This window comes from Sebastes fasciatus, chromosome 7, assembly GCF_043250625.1.
Source record: "Sebastes fasciatus isolate fSebFas1 chromosome 7, fSebFas1.pri, whole genome shotgun sequence".
Classification (NCBI taxonomy): domain Eukaryota; kingdom Metazoa; phylum Chordata; class Actinopteri; order Perciformes; family Sebastidae; genus Sebastes; species Sebastes fasciatus.
Genome location: NC_133801.1, coordinates 7596903 through 7621221, shown reverse-complemented (window position 1 = coordinate 7621221; position 24319 = coordinate 7596903). Strand labels below are relative to the sequence as shown.

Here is a 24319-nt window from a genome sequence, read left to right as displayed (position 1 = left end):
TCCAGCAGCAAAGATACGCTTCCGCCATTTTGGACTAAAAGCGAATACCGGACGCCGGTAAAACGTCCACCTACAAAGTGCTGTACAAAAGTAAAACAAAATTATTTCTATTCCATTGTCATATTCTACTGAAATGGCCTGTGTTGAACAATAAAATATTATAAATATAATAAGTGTTTTCAGTCCAAAATGGCGGCAGAGGCTGTTTTGTGATATCATTTGTGACATCACAAATGTACACAAATCCTGACAGGATTTTTTCAAAAGCATAGTTTCTGAATACGGGCTGTGTGTATTTCTCTGTGGATTGAGCATTTCGATACTTTCACAGTATTTATACAGCACTTAAACCTGCTTTATAATATAAAAGACGTGAAAATCTCACTTTTTACATTATGAGACTTTTAAAGTAAATTTGTTTATTCGTTAATGTCACAGTGACCACAGTTCCTGAGTTGAGTCACTTACACTTCCTGTCACTTTTTTAATGCGCCCTCCCATCTATCATTTTCCACCTCTAACCTCACTCCACGCAGATAAAGAGCAGAGGGAGGAACTAATGTGTCGTGCACTTATAGAGCGCAGCATTCAGTAAAGCACACAGACACATTGCTCTTCTCATCAGGTAGACATGAACAACACAATGGAAGATGGATTCGAGCCAAAGCCGGTTTATGCTGTGATCCATGGCTGTTTTTTGGCACTGGGTCTGCCTCTCAATGCGGTTTCACTGTGGATTCTGCTGAGACACCACGGCCTCAAATCGCCCAGTGCCGTCTTCATGGTCAACCTGGCCATCTCTGACCTGCTGCTCGTCATCTCCTTACCCATGAGGGTCTACTTTTACGCCACGGGCACCTGGCCACTGAGCAAAGAGGCATGCATCTGGATAATATTGCTCTATTGCAACAACATCCGCTCCAGCGTCATCTTCATCACCTTCATCAGCGTGGACCGGCTGCTGGCTGTGGTTTATCCTCTGAGGTCGCGCCATCTTCGAACCGCTTCCAACGCCTTGAAAGCTGCTGGACTCGTTTGGCTGTTTGTGGTGGTGATGAACATCCCAGAGACAGTTGAATTTTCAAGATTTTTAGAGAACTTCAATAGATCCGCCTGTTTTGAATATCCCCGTCAGAGTCCTCCGCATCGTCATATATTTGCTGTGACTTATTTTCAGTCTACGTTAGTGCTCACCATGCTGGCAGTCAACATCGTGTGCACCACTTTGGTGTCTTGGACTCTACGCAGTCATCTGAATAACTCTGCAAGGGTCAACAACAAAGTGAATGTCATGCTAATTTTTGTCATGAACTTGGTTATTGTTACCATATGTTTCTTGCCGATGTCGATTGGTATCTTAGGATTTGGGGTACCTACGCGTAGAGCTTTAGTATGTCTTGCTACTGTGAACTGCTGTCTGGATCCACTGTTGTATTACTTCTCTCTGGATGCCTTCTGGAAGAAAAAAGAGGATACAGATCTTCCAAGAGAACAGTAGACAAAGGACCTGCTATTTTCATGAGATGGCTTCAGATTTCCGATGTTTTCCATTCTAATTTTCCTATTTTTCAGCAAAATAGGTTGTTTGGGTGTGTCATGCTCATTTTGGCTTGTTTGTGAAAGTTGTAGATCTCGTGAGAGATGGGGAAACGCTAGGCTTGTAAATATACATGTGTCATGCTTAATTCATGCTTAAAGGCTGTAACATGTCCATAAAGAGTACAAACAGTTTCAGGAGAAATGATGACTCTTTAAGAAATATTGACATTTTGCAAAATACTTTTATTTCCTTTCTTACAGAGAGTTAGATGAGAAGATTGATACCACTCACTCAGTAGTGCCCTGATATAAAACTAGACCCTAGAGGCGTTTAAAGACAAGTTGGCATAGGTGGAAATTTCACACAGACACCGTTTTAAAAGAAAGTTATTTAAATGAATTGTGTGTTGGCACAGTTCAGGCCATCACATTGTTTAAGAGATTTCGTACAAAAACAATAAAGATGGTGCAGTAAAGCAAAATGTGTAAAGTGAGGAGTAAAATGCATTTTTCATGTTAATATGTAACAATATGTAAAAATAAAATGTTTTTATCACTTTAATACTCTTGGAGATATATCAAAAATAAAAGTTTAATTCTATTAAACCCTTTTGAGCTCAATATTTCAAAATGTATAACCTCTTACAATGTTTAACTAGACACTCCACTATATTAGATAGTTACCACTTTTTAAAAGATTTTATACAGATTTTTAAATTCCTTTTAGTTTTTAAGTTACTCTCATTTCCATACTCTCCTTTCATTCTCCATTTACTACAACTCATAAGATAAGAAGTATAATAAATAAATAAAAATAACAATTGAACAAGATACAACCATCATTCCATCTTCCATACCTTTATTTATATCTCAGTAAACACCGACTCCGACACTTCATGTTGGTTTTAAAACTCTGAGGCCTTTTTCCCTATTTATGGTCCACATGGTCTCTTTTTTGTAGCCTAATAATGCATGTTGCATCAACACTGCAATGCACAATCATGCTATTTACATCTCTTTTTTCAGGACAAACTGGGCTATTAGAATATGTACTGTATGCCGCAGTGATGTCACATGAATCGGCACAAATACAAAAGTGGAAATTGAATCTCAGATATTTATTCAAATCACACATAACACAATAGTGAACAAGACTTTTGGCTGTTGAAATTTGTTCTTCTAGGCCCTGGTGATCAGGGGAAATCAGCAAACATTGTAGACAACACAGATCAAAAACTATTAACATTACAGAAGCCAAATAAAATGTGTAAAACGGCAACATTAACATCCAGCAGCAAAGATACGCTTCCGCCATTTTGGACTGAAAGCGAATACCGGACGCCGGTAAAACGTCCACCTACAAAGTGCTGTACAAAAGTAAAACAAAATTATTTCTATTCCATTGTCATATTCTACTGAAATGGCCTGTGTTGAACAATAAAATATTATAAATATAATAAGTGTTTTCAGTCCAAAATGGCGGCAGAGGCTGTTTTGTGATATCATTTGTGACATCACAAATGTACACAAATCCTGACAGGATTTTTTCAAAAGCATAGTTTCTGAATACGGGCTGTGTGTATTTCTCTGTGGATTGAGCATTTCGATACTTTCACAGTATTTATACAGCACTTAAACCTGCTTTATAATATAAAAGACGTGACATTATGAGACTTTTAAAGTAAATTTGTTTATTCGTTAATGTCACAGTGACCACAGTTCCTGAGTTGAGTCACTTACACTTCCTGTCACTTTTTTAATGCGCCCTCCCATCTATCATTTTCCACCTCTAACCTCACTCCACGCAGATAAAGAGCAGAGGGAGGAACTAATGTGTCGTGCACTTATAGAGCGCAGCATTCAGTAAAGCACACAGACACATTGCTCTTCTCATCAGGTAGACATGAACAACACAATGGAAGATGGATTCGAGCCAAAGCCGGTTTATGCTGTGATCCATGGCTGTTTTTTGGCACTGGGTCTGCCTCTCAATGCGGTTTCACTGTGGATTCTGCTGAGACACCACGGCCTCAAATCGCCCAGTGCCGTCTTCATGGTCAACCTGGCCATCTCTGACCTGCTGCTCGTCATCTCCTTACCCATGAGGGTCTACTTTTACGCCACGGGCACCTGGCCACTGAGCAAAGAGGCATGCATCTGGATAATATTGCTCTATTGCAACAACATCCGCTCCAGCGTCATCTTCATCACCTTCATCAGCGTGGACCGGCTGCTGGCTGTGGTTTATCCTCTGAGGTCGCGCCATCTTCGAACCGCTTCCAACGCCTTGAAAGCTGTTGGACTCGTTTGGCTGTTTGTGGTGGTGATGAACATCCCAGAGACAGTTGAATTTTCAAGATTTTTAGAGAACTTCAATAGATCCGCCTGTTTTGAATATCCCCGTCAGAGTCCTCCGCATCGTCATATATTTGCTGTGACTTATTTTCAGTCTACGTTAGTGCTCACCATGCTGGCAGTCAACATCGTGTGCACCACTTTGGTGTCTTGGACTCTACGCAGTCATCTGAATAACTCTGCAAGGGTCAACAACAAAGTGAATGTCATGCTAATTTTTGTCATGAACTTGGTTATTGTTACCATATGTTTCTTGCCGATGTCGATTGGTATCTTAGGATTTGGGGTACCTACGCGTAGAGCTTTAGTATGTCTTGCTACTGTGAACTGCTGTCTGGATCCACTGTTGTATTACTTCTCTCTGGATGCCTTCTGGAAGAAAAAAGAGGATACAGATCTTCCAAGAGAACAGTAGACAAAGGACCTGCTATTTTCATGAGATGGCTTCAGATTTCCGATGTTTTCCATTCTAATTTTCCTATTTTTCAGCAAAATAGGTTGTTTGGGTGTGTCATGCTCATTTTGGCTTGTTTGTGAAAGTTGTAGATCTCGTGAGAGATGGGGAAACGCTAGGCTTGTAAATATACATGTGTCATGCTTAATTCATGCTTAAAGGCTGTAACATGTCCATAAAGAGTACAAACAGTTTCAGGAGAAATGATGACTCTTTAAGAAATATTGACATTTTGCAAAATACTTTTATTTCCTTTCTTACAGAGAGTTAGATGAGAAGATTGATACCACTCACTCAGTAGTGCCCTGATATAAAACTAGACCCTAGAGGCGTTTAAAGACAAGTTGGCATAGGTGGAAATTTCACACAGACACCGTTTTAAAAGAAAGTTATTTAAATGAATTGTGTGTTGGCACAGTTCAGGCCATCACATTGTTTAAGAGATTTCGTACAAAAACAATAAAGATGGTGCAGTAAAGCAAAATGTGTAAAGTGAGGAGTAAAATGCATTTTTCATGTTAATATGTAACAATATGTAAAAATAAAATGTTTTTATCACTTTAATACTCTTGGAGATATATCAAAAATAAAAGTTTAATTCTATTAAACCCTTTTGAGCTCAATATTTCAAAATGTATAACCTCTTACAATGTTTAACTAGACACTCCACTATATTAGATAGTTACCACTTTTTAAAAGATTTTATACAGATTTTTAAATTCCTTTTAGTTTTTAAGTTACTCTCATTTCCATACTCTCCTTTCATTCTCCATTTACTACAACTCATAAGATAAGAAGTATAATAAATAAATAAAAATAACAATTGAACAAGATACAACCATCATTCCATCTTCCATACCTTTATTTATATCTCAGTAAACACCGACTCCGACACTTCATGTTGGTTTTAAAACTCTGAGGCCTTTTTCCCTATTTATGGTCCACATGGTCTCTTTTTTGTAGCCTAATAATGCATGTTGCATCAACACTGCAATGCACAATCATGCTATTTACATCTCTTTTTTCAGGACAAACTGGGCTATTAGAATATGTACTGTATGCCGCAGTGATGTCACATGAATCGGCACAAATACAAAAGTGGAAATTGAATCTCAGATATTTATTCAAATCACACATAACACAATAGTGAACAAGACTTTTGGCTGTTGAAATTTGTTCTTCTAGGCCCTGGTGATCAGGGGAAATCAGCAAACATTGTAGACAACACAGATCAAAAACTATTAACATTACAGAAGCCAAATAAAATGTGTAAAACGGCAACATTAACATCCAGCAGCAAAGATACGCTTCCGCCATTTTGGACTGAAAGCGAATACCGGACGCCAGTAAAACGTCAACCTACAAAGTGCCGTACAAAAAGTAAAACAAAATAATTTCTATTCCATTGTCATATTCTACTGAAATGGCCTGTGTTGAACAATAAAATATTATAAATATAAGTAAGTGTTTTCAGTCCAAAATGACGGCAGAGGCTGTCAAAGAAAACACAGGAGTTTCGTCTCTTTGCTTCTATACTCTTTGTATATATTGTAGATTTGTGACATCACAAATGTACATAAATCCTGACAGGATTTTTTCAAAAGCACAGTTTCTGAATACGGGCTGTGTGTATTTCTCTGTGGATTGAGACTTTCAATACTTTCACAGTATTTATACAGCACTTAAACCTGCTTTATAATATAAAAGACGTGAAAATCTCACTTTTTACATTATGGGACCTTTAAAGTAAATTTGTTTATTCGTTAATGTCACTGTCAGTGACCACAGTTCCTGAGTTGAGTCACTGGAGTCATTTACATTTCCTGTCATATTTTTAATCTGCCCTCCCAATCTGTCATTTTCAACTTTTAACCTCACTCGACCCAGATAAAGAGCAGAGGGAGGAACTAATGTGTCGTGCACTTATAGAGCGCAGCATTCAGTAAAGCACACAGACACATTGCTCTTCTCATCAGGTAGACATGAACAACACAATGGAAGATGGATTCGAGCCAAAGCTGGTTTATGCTGTGATCCATGGCTGTATTCTGGCACTGGGTCTGCCTCTCAATGCGTTTTCACTGTGGATTCTGCTGAGACACCACGGCCTCAAATCGCCCAGTGCCGTCTTCATGGTCAACCTGGCCATCTCTGACCTGCTGCTCATCATCTCCTTACCCATGAGGGTCTACTTTTACGCCACGGGCACCTGGCCACTGAGCAAAGAGGCATGCGTCTGGATAATATTGCTCTATTCCAACAACATCCGCTCCAGCGCCATCTTCATCACCTTCATCAGCGTGGACCGGCTGCTGGCTGTGGTTTATCCTCTGAGGTCGCGCCATCTTCGAACCGCTTCCAACGCCTTGAAAGCTGTTGGGCTCGTTTGGCTGTTTATCGTGGTGATGAACATCCCAGAGAGATTTGAATTTTCAAGATTTTTAGAGAACCTCAATGTATCCACCTGTTTTGAATATCCCCGTCATCCTCCCCGTCCACTTCATGATAAATTAGTAATGGCTTATTTTCAGTCTGCGTTAGTGCTCACCATGCTGGCAGTCAACATCGTGTGCACCACTTTGGTGTCTTGGACTCTACGCAGACATCTGAATAACTCTGCAAGGGTCAACAACAAAGTGAATGTCATGCTAATTTTTGTCATGAACTTGGTTACGTTCACCATATGTTTCTTGCCTTTGTCGATTGGTTTATTAACATTTGGGACATCTACGATAACACCTTTAGTATGTCTTGCTAATGTGAACTGCTGTCTGGATCCACTGCTGTATTACTTCTCTCTGGATGCCTTCTGGAAGAAAAAAGAGGATACAGATCTTCCAAGAGAACAGTAGATAAAGGACCTGCTATTTTCTTGAGATGGCTTCAGATTTTCCATGTTTTCATTCTAATTTTCCTATTTTCCAGCAAAATAGTTTGTTTGGGTGTGTCATGCTCATTTTGGCTTGTTTGTGAAAGTTGTAGATCTCGTGAGAGATGGGGAAACGCTAGGCTTGTAAATATTCAGGTGTCATGCTTAATTCATGCTTAAAGGCTGTAACATGTCCATAAAGAGTACAAACAGTTTCAGGAGAAATGATGACTCTTTAAGAAATATTGACATTTTGCAAAATACTTTTATTTCCTTTCTTGCAGAGAGTTAGATGAGAAGATTGATACCACTCACTCAGTAGTGCCCTGATATAAAACTAGAGCTTAGAGGCTTTTAAAGACAAGTTGGCAGAGGTGGAAATTTCACACAGACACTGTTTTAAAAGAAAGTTATTTAAAAGAATTGTGTGTTGGCACAGTTCAAGCCATCACATTGATTAAGAGATTTTGTACAAAAACAATAAAGGTGGTGCAGTAAAGCAAAATGTGTAAAGTGAGGAGTAAAATGCATTTTTCATGTTAATATGTAACAATATGTACAAATACAATGTTTTTATCACTTTAATACTCTTGGAGATATATCAAAAATAAAAATGTAATTCTATTAAACCCTTTGCAGCTCAATATTTCAAAATGTATAACCTCTTACAATGTTTAAACTAGACACTCCACTATAGTAGATAGTTACCACTTTTTAAAAGATTTTATACAGATTTTTAAATTCCTTTTAGTTTTTAAGTTACTCTCATTTCCATACTCTCCTTTCATTCTCCATTTACTACAACTCATAATAAAAAATAACAATTGAACAAGATACAACCATCATTCCATCTTCAATACCTTTATTTATATCTCAGGCAACACCGACTCCGACACTTCATGTTGGTTTTAATTTAAAAAGTACAGTTTCTGAATATGGGCTGTGTGTATTTCTCTGTGGATTGAGCGTTTCAATACTTTCACAGTATTTATACAGCACTTGTAGGAGCTAAAATCTGATACTTTAGCTACTGAGGTGATTAGCCCTGGACTGACGCGCTTTTCGCTGTAGATGGTACCTTCTGTTGCATGTTGTGCTGTACAAAACTGATCCTGAGTCCGCTCGTTGGGTTTACAATAACAGTTCATTTATTCCTAATATGGTATTAAGGAAGCATGTCCGGTTACCATAGCAACGAGTAACAACAACAACACAGCAAACATTTCAGCGTCTCTGCGTTCAAAAACCATTTGCCCTTCCGGGCTAAACCCTGACGCCAACAACACACCTCCTTACTTATATACCCGTGACTGGGTCAGTCAATTAATACAGTGCCACCTAGTGTTCCTAAAAGTGAATTACACCACAACCTCAGTATACATCATACATCATGTTTTGGCTCTTACAGCACTTAAACCTGCTTTATAATATAAAAGACGTGAAAATCTCACTTTTTACATTATGGGACCTTTAAAGTAAATTTGTTTATTCGTTAATGTCACAGTGACCACAGTTCCTGAGTTGAGTCACTTACATTTCCTGTCACTTTTTTAATGCGCCCTCCCAATCTGACATTTTCAACTTTTAACCTCACTCCACGCAGATAAAGAGCAGAGGGAGGAACTGATGTGTCGTGCACTTATAGAGCGCAGCATTCAGTAAAGCACACAGACACATTGCTCTTCTCATCAGGTAGACATGAACAACACAATGGAAGATGGATTCGAGCCAAAGCCGGTTTATGCTGGGATCTATGGCTGTATTCTGGCACTGGGTCTGCCTCTCAATGCGGTTTCACTGTGGATTCTGCTGAGACACCACGGCCTCAAATCGCCCAGTGCCGTCTTCATGGTCAACCTGGCCATCTCTGACCTGCTGCTCGTCATCTCCTTACCCATGAGGGTCTACTTTTATGCCACGGGCACCTGGCCACTGAGCAAAGAGGCATGCGTCTGGATAATATTGCTCTATCACAACAACATCCGCTCCAGCGCCATCTTCATCACTTTCATCAGCGTGGACCGGCTGCTGGCTGTGGTTTATCCTCTGAGGTCGCGCCATCTTCGAACCGCTTCTAACGCCGTGAAAGCTGCTGGACTCGTTTGGCTGTTTATCGTGGTGATGAACATCCCAGAGAGATTTGAATTTTCAAGATTTTTAAAGAACCTCAATGGATCCACCTGTTTTGAATATCCCCGTCATCCTCCCCGTCCACTTCATGATAAATTAGTAATGGCTTATTTTCAGTCTGCGTTAGTGCTCACCATGCTGGCAGTCAACATCGTGTGCACCACTTTGGTGTCTTGGACTCTACGCAGACATCTGAATAACTCTGCAAGGGTCAACAACAAAGTGAATGTCATGCTAATTTTTGTCATGAACTTGGTTACGTTCACCATATGTTTCTTGCCTTTGTCGATTGGTTTATTAAGATTTGGGACATCTACGATAACACCTTTAGTATGTCTTGCTACTGTGAACTGCTGTCTGGATCCACTGTTGTATTACTTCTCTCTGGATGCCTTCTGGAAGAAAAAAGAGGATACAGATCTTCCAAACGAACAGTAGACAAAGGACCTGCTATTTTCTTGAGATGGCTTCAGATTTCCCATGTTTTCATTCTAATTTTCCCATTTTCCAGCAAAATAGGTTGTTTGGGTGTGTCATGCTCATTTTGGCTTGTTTGTGAAAGTTGTAGATCTCGTGAGAGATGGGGAAACGCTAGGTTTGTAAATATACAGGTGTCATGCTTAATTCATGCTTAAAGGCTGTAACATGTCCATAAAGAGTACAAACAGTTTCAGGAGAAATGATGACTCTTTAAGAAATATTTTGACATTTTGCAAAATACTTTTATTTCCTTTCTTGCAGAGAGTTAGATGAGAAGATTGATACCACTCACTCAGTAGTGCCCTGATATAAAACTAGAGCCTAGAGGCTTTTAAAGACAAGTTGTCAGAGGTGGAAATTTCACACAGACACCGTTTTAAAAGAAAGTTATTTAAAAGAATTGTGTGTTGGCACAGTTCAAGCCATCACATTGATTAAGAGATTTTGTACAAAATCAATAAAGGTGGTGCAGTAAAGCAAAATGTGTAAAGTGAGGAGTAAAATGCATTTTTCATCATGTTAATATGTAACAATATGTACAAATACAATGTTTTTATCACTTTAATACTCTTGGAGATATATCAAAAATAAAAGTTTAATTCTATTAAACCCTTTTGAGCTCAATATTTCAAAATGTATATCCTCTTACAATGTTTAAACTAGACACTCCACTATAGTAGATAGTTACCACTTTTTAAAAGATTTTATACAGATTTTTAAATTCCTTTTAGTTTTTAAGTTACTCTCATTTCCATACTCTCCTTTCATTCTCCATTTACTACAACTCATAAGATAAGAAGTATAATAAATAAATAAAAATAACAATTGAACAAGATACAACCATCATTCCATCTTCCATACCTTTATTTATATCTCAGTAAACACCGACTCCGACACTTCATGTTGGTTTTAAAACTCTGAGGCCTTTTTCCCTATTTATGGTCGACATGGTCTCTTTTTTGTAGCCTAATAATGCATGTTGCATCAACACTGCAATGCACAATCATGCTATTTACATCTCTTTTTTCAGGACAAACTGGGCTATTAGAATATGTACTGTATGCCACAGTGACGTCACATGAATCGGCACAAATACAAAAGTGGAAATTGAATCTCAGATATTTATTCAAATCACACATAACACAATAGTGAACAAGACTTTTGGCTGTTGAAATTTGTTCTTCTAGGCCCTGGTGATCAGGGGAAATCAGCAAACATTGTAGACAACACAGATCAAAAACTATTAACTTTACAGAAGCCAAATAAAATGTGTAAAACGGCAACATTAACATCCAGCAGCAAAGATACGCTTCCGCCATTTTGGACTGAAAGCAAATACCGGATGCCAGTAAAACGTCCGCCTACAAAGTGCCGTACAAAAAGTAAAACAAAATAATTTCTATTCCATTGGCATATTCTACTGAAATGGCCTGTGTTGAACAATAAAATATTATAAATATAAGTAAGTGTTTTCAGTCCAAAATGACGGTAGCGGCTGTCAAAGAAAACACAGGAGTTTCGTCTCTTTGCTTCTATACTCTTTGTATATATTGTAGATTTGTGACATCACAAATGTACATAAATCCTGACAGGATTTTTTCAAAAGCACAGTTTCTGAATACGGGCTGTGTGTATTTCTCTGTGGATTGAGACTTTCAATACTTTCACAGTATTTATACAGCACTTAAACCTGCTTTATAATATAAAAGACGTGAAAATCTCACTTTTTACATTATGGGACCTTTAAAGGTCACCTATTATGCAAAATGCACTTTTCCATGTCTTTTAAACATCAATATCTGTCCCCAGTGTGTCTACAGGCCACCATAGTATCATAAAAGACCATCCTCTCTCTTTTTCTCCTCCTCCGTTTGTCCGGAAATGGGTACAGAAAAAAAAATCGCTTTTTTCCTTGTATTCTGACGTCATTAGAGAATGCAAGTCACGTGAGGGTTTCCTGGTCGAACCAGAGAGAACCTTCAGTAGCTGACCCCGGCCCACAGCGCGTCACTGTCTCTCCTCCTCAACCTAACTTGAGCAAAGTAGCTCCTACAGTTAGTCTGCAAGAACCAGCAGAACAGGCTTCATGTACTCCCATCATCTAAATATAACATGTTCTTTCACAAAGGCTTTATGTAATTAAACTGTTTAAACAGATGATATTTATATATTATATATATTTGATGACATGCATGTAGCAGAATATAGGTAGTAAATAGTGACTTGTAAGCAACACAACACATTTCTGTTTCACAGTCAAACTTTATTTGAGTAGACAGATGACAATATTAATTATTCACAGCATTTGTAATCATCTCACCTGTTAGTTAGTTATGTTAACATGGTACAGGAGAAAGTCTTCAGCTCTGGTAAACTATGGTAAGCTAAGCTCCGGTGGTCTGTAGTCATGGTAACACAGAGACAGCTACTACTGTAAATAATATACCATTACTCTGATCTTCCATACATTTATCTTTTAGCAGAAATAATGAACTGACTACTGTTTCACATCTTCTATTTTCCACCCTGATGGTCGCTGTGTTTACACACCGTGTCATAGCGGTAGCATGTAGCTAACCCGTTAGCATGTAGCTACATGCTAACGGGTTAGCTACATGCTACCGGGTTAGCTTTGTATCTCCATGTAAACAGAGCCATCTGCTCTCAGCTGTCTGCTCTCAGCTGTCTGCTCTCAGCTATCTGCTCTCCTCTGGGATGATTCTGTCGGTCATTTCTCACAGATGGATCTGTAAAGACAGACGTAAAACAGAGTGTATGTTTACGGTTTACAGAGTTGATGCATAAGGTAAACACTGAGCTAACTAACAGAGATATAAATAGCATTATTTACCTGAGAGAAACCGTCAGGAAAACCTGGAATCTGGACCGCAGATGTTCATCATGTGTCGCCGATTTCTGATCAGATTCCTCCGGTAACGTGCGCTGGGTGAAGTTTCTGGTTTATAAACTTTAAAGTGGTTTATAAACTTTATTCTAGCTGCTATCTCTCCACTCGTCTCTCCCTCTCTCTCTAGAGAGAGAGAGAGAGAGAGAGAGAGAGAGAGCGAGACGCTGTGTTGTTGAGGACGTTTGATTGACAGAAAACGCTGACCAATCAGAGCAGAGTGGGAGGAGACAGAGGCTACCGACACAGAAATCAGCACTTTTGGAAATGGGCTGAAACAGAGGTTATAGAGACATGCTGGAATGCATGATCTGATTGTTTTTTTGAAAAAAAAACTTCAGAGACATGGTTTGGAGGTGTCTGAGACCTATAATAACTAGTTTAAATGGAGTATAATATGTGACCTTTAAGGTAAATTGGTTAATTCGTTAATGTCACAGTGACCACAGTTCCTGAGTTGAGTCACTTACACTTCCTGTCACATTTTTAATCTGCCCTCCCAATCTGTCATTTTCAATTTCTAATCTCACTCCACGCAGATAAAGAGCAGAGGGAGGAACTAATGTGTCGTGCACTTATAGAGCGCAGCATTCAGTAAAGCACACAGACACATTGCTCTTCTCATCAGGTAGACATGAACAACACAATGGAAGATGGAATCAAGCCACAGCCGGTTTATGCTGGGATCTATGGCTGTATTCTGGCACTGGGTCTGCCTCTCAATGCGGTTTCACTGTGGATTCTGCTGAGACACCACGGCCTCAAATCGCCCAGTGCCGTCTTCATGGTCAACCTGGCCATCTCTGACCTGCTGCTCATCATCTCCTTACCCATGAGGGTCTACTTTTATGCCACGGGCACCTGGCCACTGAGCAAAGTGGCATGCGTCTGGATAACAATGCTCTATTGCAACAACATCCGCTCCAGCGCCATCTTCATCACTTTCATCAGCGTGGACCGGCTGCTGGCTGTGGTTTATCCTCTGAGGTCGCGCCATCTTCGAACCTCTTCTAACGCCTTGAAAGCTGTTGGACTCGTTTGGGTGTTTATCGTGGTGATGAACATACCAGAGAGAGTTGAATTTTCAAGATTTTTAAAGAACTTCAATGGATCCACCTGTTTTGAATATCCCCATCATCCTCCCCGTCCACTTCATAATAAAATGGTAATGGCTTATTTTCAGTCTGCGTTAGTGCTCACCATGCTGGCAATCAACATCGTGTGCACCACTTTGGTGTCTTGGACTCTACGCAGACATCTGAATAACTCTGCAAGGGTCAACAACAAAGTGAATGTCATGCTAATTTTTGTCATGAACTTGGTTACGTTCACCATATGTTTCTTGCCTTTGTCGATTGGTTTATTAAGATTTGGGACATCTACGATAACACCTTTAGTATGTCTTGCTACTGTGAACTGCTGTCTGGATCCACTGTTGTATTACTTCTCTCTGGATGCCTTCTGGAAGAAAAAAGAGGATACAGATCTTCCAAGAGAACAGTAGATAAAGGACCTGCTATTTTCATGAGATGGCTTCAGATTTCCGATGTTTCCCATTCTAATTTTCCTATTTTTCAGCAAAATAGTTTGTTTGGGTGTGTCATGCTCATTTTGGCTTGTTTGTGAAAGTTGTAGATCTCGTGAGAGATGGGGAAACGCTCTGCTTGTAAATATTCAGGTGTCATGCTTAATTCATGCTTAAAGGCTGTAACATGTCCATAAAGAGTACAAACAGTTTCAGGAGAAATGATGACTCTTTAAGAAATATTGACATTTTGCAAAATACTTTTATTTCCTTTCTTACAGAGAGTTAGATGAGAAGATTGATACCACTCACTCAGTAGTGCCCTGATATAAAACTAGACCCTAGAGGCGTTTAAAGACAAGTTGGCATAGGTGGAAATTTCACACAGACACCGTTTTAAAAGAAAGTTATTTAAATGAATGGTATAGTGGCACAGTTCAGGCCATCACATTGTTTAAGAGATTTCGTACAAAAACAATAAAGATGGTGCAGTAAAGCAAAATGTGTAAAGTGAGGAGTAAAATGCATTTTTCATGTTAATATGTAACAATATGTAAAAATAAAATGTTTTTATCACTTTAATACTCTTGGAGATATATCAAAAATAAAAGTTTAATTCTATTAAACCCTTTTGAGCTCAATATTTCAAAATGTATAACCTCTTACAATGTTTAACTAGACACTCCACTATATTAGATAGTTACCACTTTTTAAAAGATTTTATACAGATTTTTAAATTCCTTTTAGTTTTTAAGTTACTCTCATTTCTATACTCTCCTTTCATTCTCCATTTACTACAACTCATAAGATAAGAAGTATAATAAATAAATAAAAATAACAATTGAACAAGATACAACCATCATTCCATCTTCCATACCTTTATTTATATCTCAGTAAACACCGAATCTGACACTTCATGTTGGTTTTAAAACTCTGAGGCCTTTTTCCCTATTTATGGTCCACATGGTCTCTTTTTTGTAGCCTAATAATGCATGTTGCATCAACACTGCAATGCACAATCATGCTATTTACATCTCTTTTTTCAGGACAAACTGGGCTATAAGAATATGTACTGTATGCCGCAGTGGCGTCACATGAATCGGCACAAATACAAAAGTGGAAATCAACAAACATTGTAGACAACACAGATCAAAAACTATTAACATTACAGAAGCGAAATAGAATGTGTAAAACGGCAACATCAGCGCCCAGCAGCAAAGATACGCTTCCGCCATTTTGCACTGAAAGCGAATACCGGACGCCAGTAAAACGTCCGCCTACAAAGTGCCGTACAAAAGTAAAACAAAATTATTTCTATTCCATTGGCATATTCTACTTTGTGACATCACAAATATACATAAGTCCTGCCATTTTTTTTTCAAAGCACAGTTTCTGAATACGGGCTGTGTGTATCTTCTGTGGATTGAGTGTTTAAATACTTTCACAGTATTTATACAGCACTTAAACCTGCTTTATAATATAAAAGACATGACATTATGAGACTTTTAAAGTAAATTTGTTTATTCGTTAATGTCACAGTGACCACAGTTCCTGAGTTGAGTCACTTACACTTCCTGTCACTTTTTTAATGCGCCCTCCCATCTATCATTTTCCACCTCTAACCTCACTCCACGCAGATAAAGAGCAGAGGGAGGAACTGATGTGTCGTGCACTTATAGAGCGCAGCATTCAGTAAAGCACACAGACACATTGCTCTTCTCATCAGGTAGACATGAACAACACAATGGAAGATGGATTCGAGCCAAAGCCGGTTTATGCTGGGATCTATGGCTGTATTCTGGCACTGGGTCTGCCTCTCAATGCGTTTTCACTGTGGATTCTGCTGAGACACCACGGCCTCAAATCGCCCAGTGCCGTCTTCATGGTCAACCTGGCCATCTCTGACCTGCTGCTCGTCATCTCCTTACCCATGAGGGTCTACTTTTACGCCACGGGCACCTGGCCACTGAGCAAAGAGGCATGCATCTGGATAATATTGCTCTATTGCAACAACATCCGCTCCAGCGCCATCTTCATCACCTTCATCAGCGTGGACCGGCTGCTGGCTGTGGTTTATCCTCTGAGGTCGCGCCATCTTCGAACCGCTTCCAACGCCTTGAAAGCTGTTGGACTCGTTTGGCTGTTTGTGGTGGTGATGAACATCCCAGAGAGATTTGAATTTTCAAGATTTTTAGAGAACTTCAATAGATCCGCCTGTTTTGAATATCCCCATCAGAGTCCTCCGCATCGTCATATATTTGCTGTGACTTATTTTCAGTCTACGTTAGTGCTCACCATGCTGGCAGTCAACATCGTGTGCACCACTTTGGTGTCTTGGACTCTACGCAGTCATCTGAATAACTCTGCAAGGGTCAACAACAAAGTGAATGTCATGCTAATTTTTGTCATGAACTTGGTTATTGTTACCATATGTTTCTTGCCGATGTCGATTGGTATCTTAGGATTTGGGGTACCTACGCGTAGAGCTTTAGTATGTCTTGCTACTGTGAACTGCTGTCTGGATCCACTGTTGTATTACTTCTCTCTGGATGCCTTCTGGAAGAAAAAAGAGGATACAGATCTTCCAAGAGAATAGTAGACAAAGGACCTGCTATTTTCATGAGATGGCTTCAGATTTCCCATGTTTTCATTCTAATTTTCCCATTTTCCAGCAAAATAGTTTGTTTGGGTGTGTCATGCTCATTTTGGCTTGTTTGTGAAAGTTGTAGATCTCGTGAGAGATGGGGAAACGCTAGGCTTGTAAATATTCAGGTGTCATGCTTAATTCATGCTTAAAGGCTGTAACATGTCCATAAAGAGTACAAACAGTTTCAGGAGAAATGATGACTCTTTAAGAAATATTGACATTTTGCAAAATACTTTTATTTCCTTTCTTGCAGAGAGTTAGATGAGAAGATTGATACCACTCACTCAGTAGTGCCCTGATATAAAACTAGAGCTTAGAGGCTTTTAAAGACAAGTTGGCAGAGGTGGAAATTTCACACAGACACTGTTTTAAAAGAAAGTTATTTAAAAGAATTGTGTGTTGGCACAGTTCAGGCCATCACATTGATTAAGAGATTTCGTACAAAAACAATAAAGATGGTGCAGTAAAGCAAAATGTGTAAAGTGAGGAGTAAAATGCATTTTTCATGTTAATATGTAACAATATGTAAAAAATAAAATGTTTCTATCACTTTAATACTCTTGGAGATATATCAAAAATAAAAATGTAACTCTATTAAACCCTTTTGAGCTCAATATTTCAAAATGTATATCCTCTTACAATGTTTAAACTAGACACTCCACTATAGTAGGTAGTTACCACTTTTTAAAAGATTTTATACAGATTTTTAAATTCCTTTTAGTTTTTAAGTTACTCTCATTTCCATACTCTCCTTTCATTCTCCATTTACTACAACTCATAAGATAAGAAGTATAATAAATAAATAAAAATAACAATTGAACAAGATACAACCATCATTCCATCTTCCATACCTTTATTTATATCTCAGTAAACACCGAATCTGACACTTCATGTTGGTTTTAAAACTCTGAGGCCTTTTTCCCTATTTATGGTCCACATGGTCTCTTTTTTGTATCCTAATAATGCATGTTGCATCAACACTGCAATGCACAATCATGCTATTTACATCTCTTTTTTCAGGACAAACTGGGCTATAAGAATATGTACTGTATGCCGCAGTGATGTCACATGAATCGGCACAAATACAAAAGTGGAAATCAACAAACATTGTAGACAACACAGATCAAAAACTATTAACATTACAGAAGCGAAATAGAATGTGTAAAACGGCAACATCAGCGCCCAGCAGCAAAGATACGCTTCCGCCATTTTGCACTGAAAGCGAATACCGGACGCCAGTAAAACGTCCGCCTACAAAGTGCCGTACAAAAGTAAAACAAAATTATTTCTATTCCATTGGCATATTCTACTTTGTGACATCACAAATATACATAAATCCTGACAGTTTTTTTTCAAAGCACAGTTTCTGAATACGGGCTGTGTGTATCTTCTGTGGATTGAGTGTTTAAATACTTTCACAGTATTTATACAGCACTTAAACCTGCTTTATAATATAAAAGACATGACATTATGAGACTTTTAAAGTAAATTTGTTTATTCGTTAATGTCACAGTGACCACAGTTCCTGAGTTGAGTCACCTACATTTCCTGTCACTTTTTTAATACGCCCTCCCAATCTGTCATTTTCAACTTTTAACCTCACTCGACCCAGATAAAGAGCAGAGGGAGGAACTGATGTGTCGTGCACTTATAGAGCGCAGCATTCAGTAAAGCACACAGACACATTGCTCTTCTCATCAGGTAGACATGAACAACACAATGGAAGATGGATTCGAGCCAAAGCCGGTTTATGCTGGGATCTATGGCTGTATTCTGGCACTGGGTCTGCCTCTCAATGCGGTTTCACTGTGGATTCTGCTGAGAAACCACGGCCTCAAATCGCCCAGTGCTGTCTTCATGGTCAACCTGGCCATCTCTGACCTGCTGCTCATCATCTCCTTACCCATGAGGGTCTACTTTTATGCCACGGGCACCTGGCCACTGGGCAAAGAGGCATGCATCTGGATAACAATGCTCTATCACAACAACATCCGCTCCAGCGCCATCTTCATCACCTTCATCAGCGTGGACCGGCTGCTGGCTGTGGTTTATCCTCTGAGGTCGCGCCATCTTCGAACCTCTTCTAACGCCTTGAAAGCTGTTGGACTCGTTTGGGTGTTTATCGTGGTGATGAACATCCCAGAGAGAGTTGAATTTTCAAGATTTTTAAAGAACTTCAATGGATCCACCTGTTTTGAATATCCCCATCATCCTCCCCGTCCACTTCATAATAAAATGGTAATGGCTTATTTTCAGTCTGCGTTAGTGCTCACCATGCTGGCAATCAACATCGTGTGCACCACTTTGGTGTCTTGGACTCTACGCAGACATCTGAATAACTCTGCAAGGGTCAACAACAAAGTGAATGTCATGCTAATTTTTGTCATGAACTTGGTTACGTTCACCATATGTTTCTTGCCTTTGTCGATTGGTTTATTAAGATTTGGGACATCTACGATAACACCTTTAGTATGTCTTGCTACTGTGAACTGCTGTCTGGATCCACTGTTGTATTACTTCTCTCTGGATGCCTTCTGGAAGAAAAAAGAGGATACAGACCTTCCAAGAGAACAGTAGACAAAGGACCTGCTATTTTCTTGAGATGGCTTCAGATTTCCCATGTTTTCATTCTAATTTTCCTATTTTTCAGCAAAATAGTTTGTTTGGGTGTGTCATGCTCATTTTGGCTTATTTGTGAAAGTTGTAGATCTCGTGAGAGATGGGGAAACGCTAGGCTTGTAAATATACAGGTGTCATGCTTAATTCATGCTTAAAGGCTGTAACGTGTCCATAAAGAGTACAAACAGTTTCAGGAGAAATGATGACTCTTTAAGAAGTATTTTGACATTTTGCAAAATACTTTTATTTCCTTTCTTGCAGAGAGTTAGATGAGAAGATTGATACCACTCACTCAGTAGTGCCCTGATATAAAACTAGAGCCTAGAGGCTTTTAAAGACAAGTTGTCAGAGGTGGAAATTTCACACAGACACTGTTTTAAAAGAAAGTTATTTAAAAGAATTGTGTGTTGGCACAGTTCAGGCCATCACATTGATTAAGAGATTTTGTACAAAAACAATAAAGGTGGTGCAGTAAAGCAAAATGTGTAAAGTGAGGAGTAAAATGCATTTTTCATGTTAATATGTAACAATATGTACAAATAAAATGTTTCTATCACTTTAATACTCTTGGAGATATATCAAAAATAAAAGTTGAATTCTATTAAACCCTTTTGAGCTCAATATTTCAAAATGTATATAAGTGATCGTCTTTTTGATAAAAATGTTTGTGAAAGTTGTAGATCTCGTGAGAGATGGGGAAACGCTAGGCTTGTAAATATACAGGTGTCATGCTTAATTCATGCTTAAAGGCTGTAACATGTCCAGAATGAGTCCAGGCAGTTTCAGGAGAAATGATGACTTTAAGAAATATTTTGACATTTTGCAAAATACTTTTATTTCCTTTCTTGCAGAGAATTAGATGAGAAGATTGATACCACTCACGTGTCTTTGTGACAATATGACAGAAACAGTTACTTAACCTATTGCTTGTATTTAGTACAAATATGACGCCGGTAAAACGTCCGCCTACAAAGTGCCGTACAAAAGTAAAACAAAATAATTTCTATTCCATTGACATATTCTACCAAAATGGCCTGTGTTGAACAATAAAATATTATAAATATAATAAGTGTTTTCAGTCCAAAATGGCGGCAGAGGCTGTTTCGTCTCTTTGCTTCTTTACTCTTTGTATATATTGTAGATTTAATAATAATAATTATAATAAATTAAACTTATATAGCCCTTTTTGAGAGAACTCAAAGACGCTTTACAATATCGGGGGAAACGGTGTGAGACAAACAGGAGACAGACGACACACACAGGTGCACTCTCATTCATACACACGGACAAATAGGTACGGGGAGGGGGGGCTAGGAGTAGGCAGAGGAGAAAAGGTGGGTTTTGAGGCGGGACTTGAATAGGGGGAGGGAATCAGACTGTCTAATGAGTTGTGGGAGGGAGTTCCAAAGCTTGGGAGCTGCCCTGGAGAATGCCCTGTCCCCAAAGCTGCGGAGGTTGGACTTGGGAGTGGAAAGTAGACCAGCTGAGGTGGATCTGAGGGACCGGGAGAGGAGGTCAGAGAGGTAAGGGGGGGCAAGTTGGTGGAGGGCTTTGTAGGTGAGGGTCAGGATTTTGTAGGTGATCCGGTGGGAGACAGGGAGCCAGTGGAGGTCTTTGAGGACTGGGGTGATGTGATGCCAGGATTTGGTGTGGGTGAGGAGTCGGGCAGCTGCATTCTGGACCGGTTGGAGTTTGTTGATGGAGGTGGTGCAGATGCCGTAGAGTAGAGAGTTGCAGTAATCAAGGCGGGAGGAGATGAAGGTGTGGATGAGCTTCTCGGCAGCGGGGGGTGTGAGTGAGGGTCGGATCTTTGCAATGTTACGTAGGTGGTAGAAGGATATTTTGACAAGTTGGCGGATGTGAGGCTCAAGGGAGAGGGTGGGGTCAAGAATCACGCCAAGGTTGCGTGCCTGGGGGGAGGGGGAAACAGAGGTGCCATCGATGCTGAGTGTGAGGTTGTTGGTTTTGCTGAGGGTGGATTTGGAGCCGATGAGGAGGAGTTCTATTTTGTCACTGTTTAGGGTGGGTTGTGGGGGGTGTTGGGGCTGAGGTAGAGCTGAGTGTCGTCGGCATAGCAGTGGAAGTCCAGGTTGAAATGGCGGAGGATCTGACCGAGGGTGAATATGTAGATAATGAAAAGGAGTGGAGCGAGTACAGAGCCTTGGGGGACACCTTGTGTGACTGTGGATGTGGCAGAGGAGTTGTTGTGAAGGGAGATGAAATGAGAACGGTTGGTGAGGTAGGACTGGAGCCAGCTGAGATAGATTTGTGACTTCACAAATATACATAAATCCTGACAGTTTTTTTTCAAAGCACAGTTTCTGAATACAGGCTGTTTGTATTTCTCTGTGGATTGAGAGTTTTGATACTTTCACAGTATTTATACAGCACTTAAACCTGCTTTATAATATAAAAGACGTGACATTATGAGACTTTTAAAGTAAATTTGTTTATTCGTTAATGTCACAGTGACCACAGTTCCTGAGTTGAGTCACTTACATTTCCTGTCACTTTTTTAATCTGCCCTCCCAATCTGACATTTTCCACCTCTAACCTCACTCGACCCAGATAAAGAGCAGAGGGAGGAACTAATGTGTCGTGCACTTATAGAGCGCAGCATTCAGTAAAGCACACAGACACATTGCTCTTCTCATCAGGTAGACATGACCAACACAATGGAAGATGGAATCAAGCCACAGCCGGTTTATGCTGTGATCCATGGCTGTATTCTGGCACTGGGTCTGCCTCTCAATGCGGTTTCACTGTGGATTCTGCTGAGACACCACGGCCTCAAATCGCCCAGTGCCGTCTTCATGGTCAACCTGGCCATCTCTGACCTGCTGCTCATCATCTCCTTACCCATGAGGGTCTACTTTTACGCCACGGGCACCTGGCCACTGAGCTAAAAGGCATGCACCTGGATAATATTGCTCTATCACAACAACATCCGCTCCAGCGCCATCTTCATCACCTTCATCAGCGTGGACCGGCTGCTGGCTGTGGTTTATCCTCTGAGGTCGCGCCATCTTCGAACCGCTTCTAACGCCTTGAAAGCTGTTGTACTCGTTTGGCTGTTTGTGGTGGTGGTGAGCATCCCAGAGAGAGTTGGATTTTCAAGATTTTTAGAGAACTTCAATAGATCCGCCTGTTTTGAATATCCCCGTCAGAGTCACCCTCCGCATTGTCATATATCAGCATTGACTTATTTTCAGTCTGCGTTAGTGCTCACCATGCTGGCAGTCAACATCGTGTGCACTACTTTGGTGTCTTGGACTCTACGCAGACATCTGAATAACTCTGCAAGGGTCAACAACAAAGTGAATGTCATGCTAATTTTTGTCATGAACTTGGTTATTGTTACCATATGTTTCTTGCCGATGTCGATTGGTTTATTAACATGTGGGGTACCTACAATTAGAGCTTTAGTATGTCTTCCTACTGTGAACTGCTGTCTGGATCCACTGTTGTATTACTTCTCTCTGGATGCCTTCTGGAAGAAAAAAGAGGATACAGATCTTCCAAGAGAACAGTAGATAAAGGACCTGCTATTTTCTTGAGATGGCTTCAGATTTCCCATGTTTTCATTCTAATTTTCCTATTTTCCAGCAAAATAGTTTGTTTGGGTGTGTCATGCTCATTTTGGCTTGTTTGTGAAAGTTGTAGATCTCGTGAGAGAGGGGAAAGGCTAGGCTTGTACATATACATGTGTCATGCTTAATTCATGCTTAAAGGCTGTAACATGTCCATAAAGAGTACAAACAGTTTCAGGAGAAATGATGCCTCTTTAAGAAATATTGACATTTTGCAAAATACTTTTATTTCCTTTCTTGCAGAGAGTTAGATGAGAAGATTGATACCACTCACTCAGTAGTGCCCTGATATAAAACTAGACCCTAGAGGCGTTTAAAGACAAGTTGGCATAGGTGGAAATTTCACACAGACACTGTTTTAAAAGAAAGCTATTTAAAAGAATTGTGTGTTGGCACAGTTCAAGCCATCACATTGTTTAAGAGATTTTGTACAAAATCAATAAAGGTGGTGCAATAAAGCTAAATGTGTAAAGTGAGGAGTAAAATGCATTTTTCATGTTAATATGTAACAATATGTAAAAATACAATGTTTTTATCACTTTAATACTCTTGGAGATATATCAAAAATAAAAATGTAACTCTATTAAACCCTTTTGAGCTCAATATTTCAAAATGTATAACCTCTTACAATGTTTAAACTAGACACTCCACTATAGTAGATAGTTACCACTTTTTAAAAGATTTTATACAGATTTTTAAATTCCTTTTAGTTTTTAAGTTACTCTCATTTCCATACTCTCCTTTCATTCTCCATTTACTACAACTCATAAGATAAGAAGTATAATAAATAAATAAAAATAACAATTGAACAAGATACAACCATCATTCCATCTTTCATACCTTTATTTATATCTCAGTAAACACCGACTCCGACACTTCATGTTGGTTTTAAAACTCTGAGGCCTTTTTCCCTATTTATGGTCCACATGGTCTCTTTTTTGTAGCCTAATAATGCATGTTGCATCAACACTGCAATGCACAATCATGCTATTTACATCTCTTTTTTCAGGACAAACTGGGCTATTAGAATATGTACTGTATGCCGCAGTGATGTCACATGAATCGGCACAAATACAAAAGTGGAAATTGAATCTCAGATATTTATTCAAATCACACATAACACAATAGTGAACAAGACTTTTGGCTGTTGAAATTTGTTCTTCTAGGCCCTGGTGATCAGGGGAAATCAGCAAACATTGTAGACAA

At 39.4% G+C, this 24319-nt stretch overlaps 8 protein-coding genes and 1 pseudogene across 8 annotated transcripts; 8 read left to right on the top strand and 1 right to left on the bottom strand.

The window, feature by feature from the left end:
* The first annotated feature begins 631 nt into the window (after positions 1-631).
* Positions 632-1498, top strand: LOC141770919 (lysophosphatidic acid receptor 6-like). The gene has a single exon (XM_074640770.1). The coding sequence runs from the start codon at positions 632-634 to the stop codon at positions 1496-1498; it is 867 nt and encodes a 288-aa protein (XP_074496871.1).
* Positions 1499-3442: 1944 nt separating this feature from the next.
* LOC141770918 (lysophosphatidic acid receptor 6-like) lies at positions 3443-4309 on the top strand. The gene has a single exon (XM_074640769.1). It carries the CDS (start codon positions 3443-3445, stop codon positions 4307-4309), a length of 867 nt encoding a protein of 288 aa, XP_074496870.1.
* A 2021-nt stretch (positions 4310-6330) lies between these two features.
* Positions 6331-7200, top strand: LOC141770917 (lysophosphatidic acid receptor 6-like). Its single transcript, XM_074640768.1, has one exon. It carries the CDS (start codon positions 6331-6333, stop codon positions 7198-7200), a length of 870 nt encoding a protein of 289 aa, XP_074496869.1.
* Positions 7201-8915: 1715 nt separating this feature from the next.
* LOC141770916 (lysophosphatidic acid receptor 6-like) lies at positions 8916-9785 on the top strand. The gene has a single exon (XM_074640767.1). The coding sequence runs from the start codon at positions 8916-8918 to the stop codon at positions 9783-9785; it is 870 nt and encodes a 289-aa protein (XP_074496868.1).
* A 3581-nt stretch (positions 9786-13366) lies between these two features.
* LOC141770915 (lysophosphatidic acid receptor 6-like) lies at positions 13367-14236 on the top strand. The gene has a single exon (XM_074640766.1). The coding sequence runs from the start codon at positions 13367-13369 to the stop codon at positions 14234-14236; it is 870 nt and encodes a 289-aa protein (XP_074496867.1).
* A 1753-nt stretch (positions 14237-15989) lies between these two features.
* LOC141770914 (lysophosphatidic acid receptor 6-like) lies at positions 15990-16853 on the top strand. The gene has a single exon (XM_074640764.1). The coding sequence runs from the start codon at positions 15990-15992 to the stop codon at positions 16851-16853; it is 864 nt and encodes a 287-aa protein (XP_074496865.1).
* Positions 16854-18588: 1735 nt separating this feature from the next.
* LOC141770736 (lysophosphatidic acid receptor 6-like) lies at positions 18589-20129 on the top strand. Its single transcript, XM_074640587.1, has one exon. It carries the CDS (start codon positions 18612-18614, stop codon positions 19479-19481), a length of 870 nt encoding a protein of 289 aa, XP_074496688.1. The 5' UTR covers positions 18589-18611; the 3' UTR covers positions 19482-20129.
* A 662-nt stretch (positions 20130-20791) lies between these two features.
* Positions 20792-21596, bottom strand: LOC141770913 (uncharacterized). Its single transcript, XM_074640763.1, has 2 exons — positions 21538-21596; positions 20792-21491 (listed from the first exon to the last, which is right to left on the bottom strand). The coding sequence occupies exons 1-2, from the start codon at positions 21594-21596 to the stop codon at positions 20834-20836; spliced, it is 717 nt and encodes a 238-aa protein (XP_074496864.1). The 3' UTR covers positions 20792-20833.
* A 590-nt stretch (positions 21597-22186) lies between these two features.
* On the top strand, positions 22187-23056 carry LOC141770912 (lysophosphatidic acid receptor 6-like; annotated as a pseudogene).
* The last annotated feature ends 1263 nt before the right edge of the window (positions 23057-24319 follow it).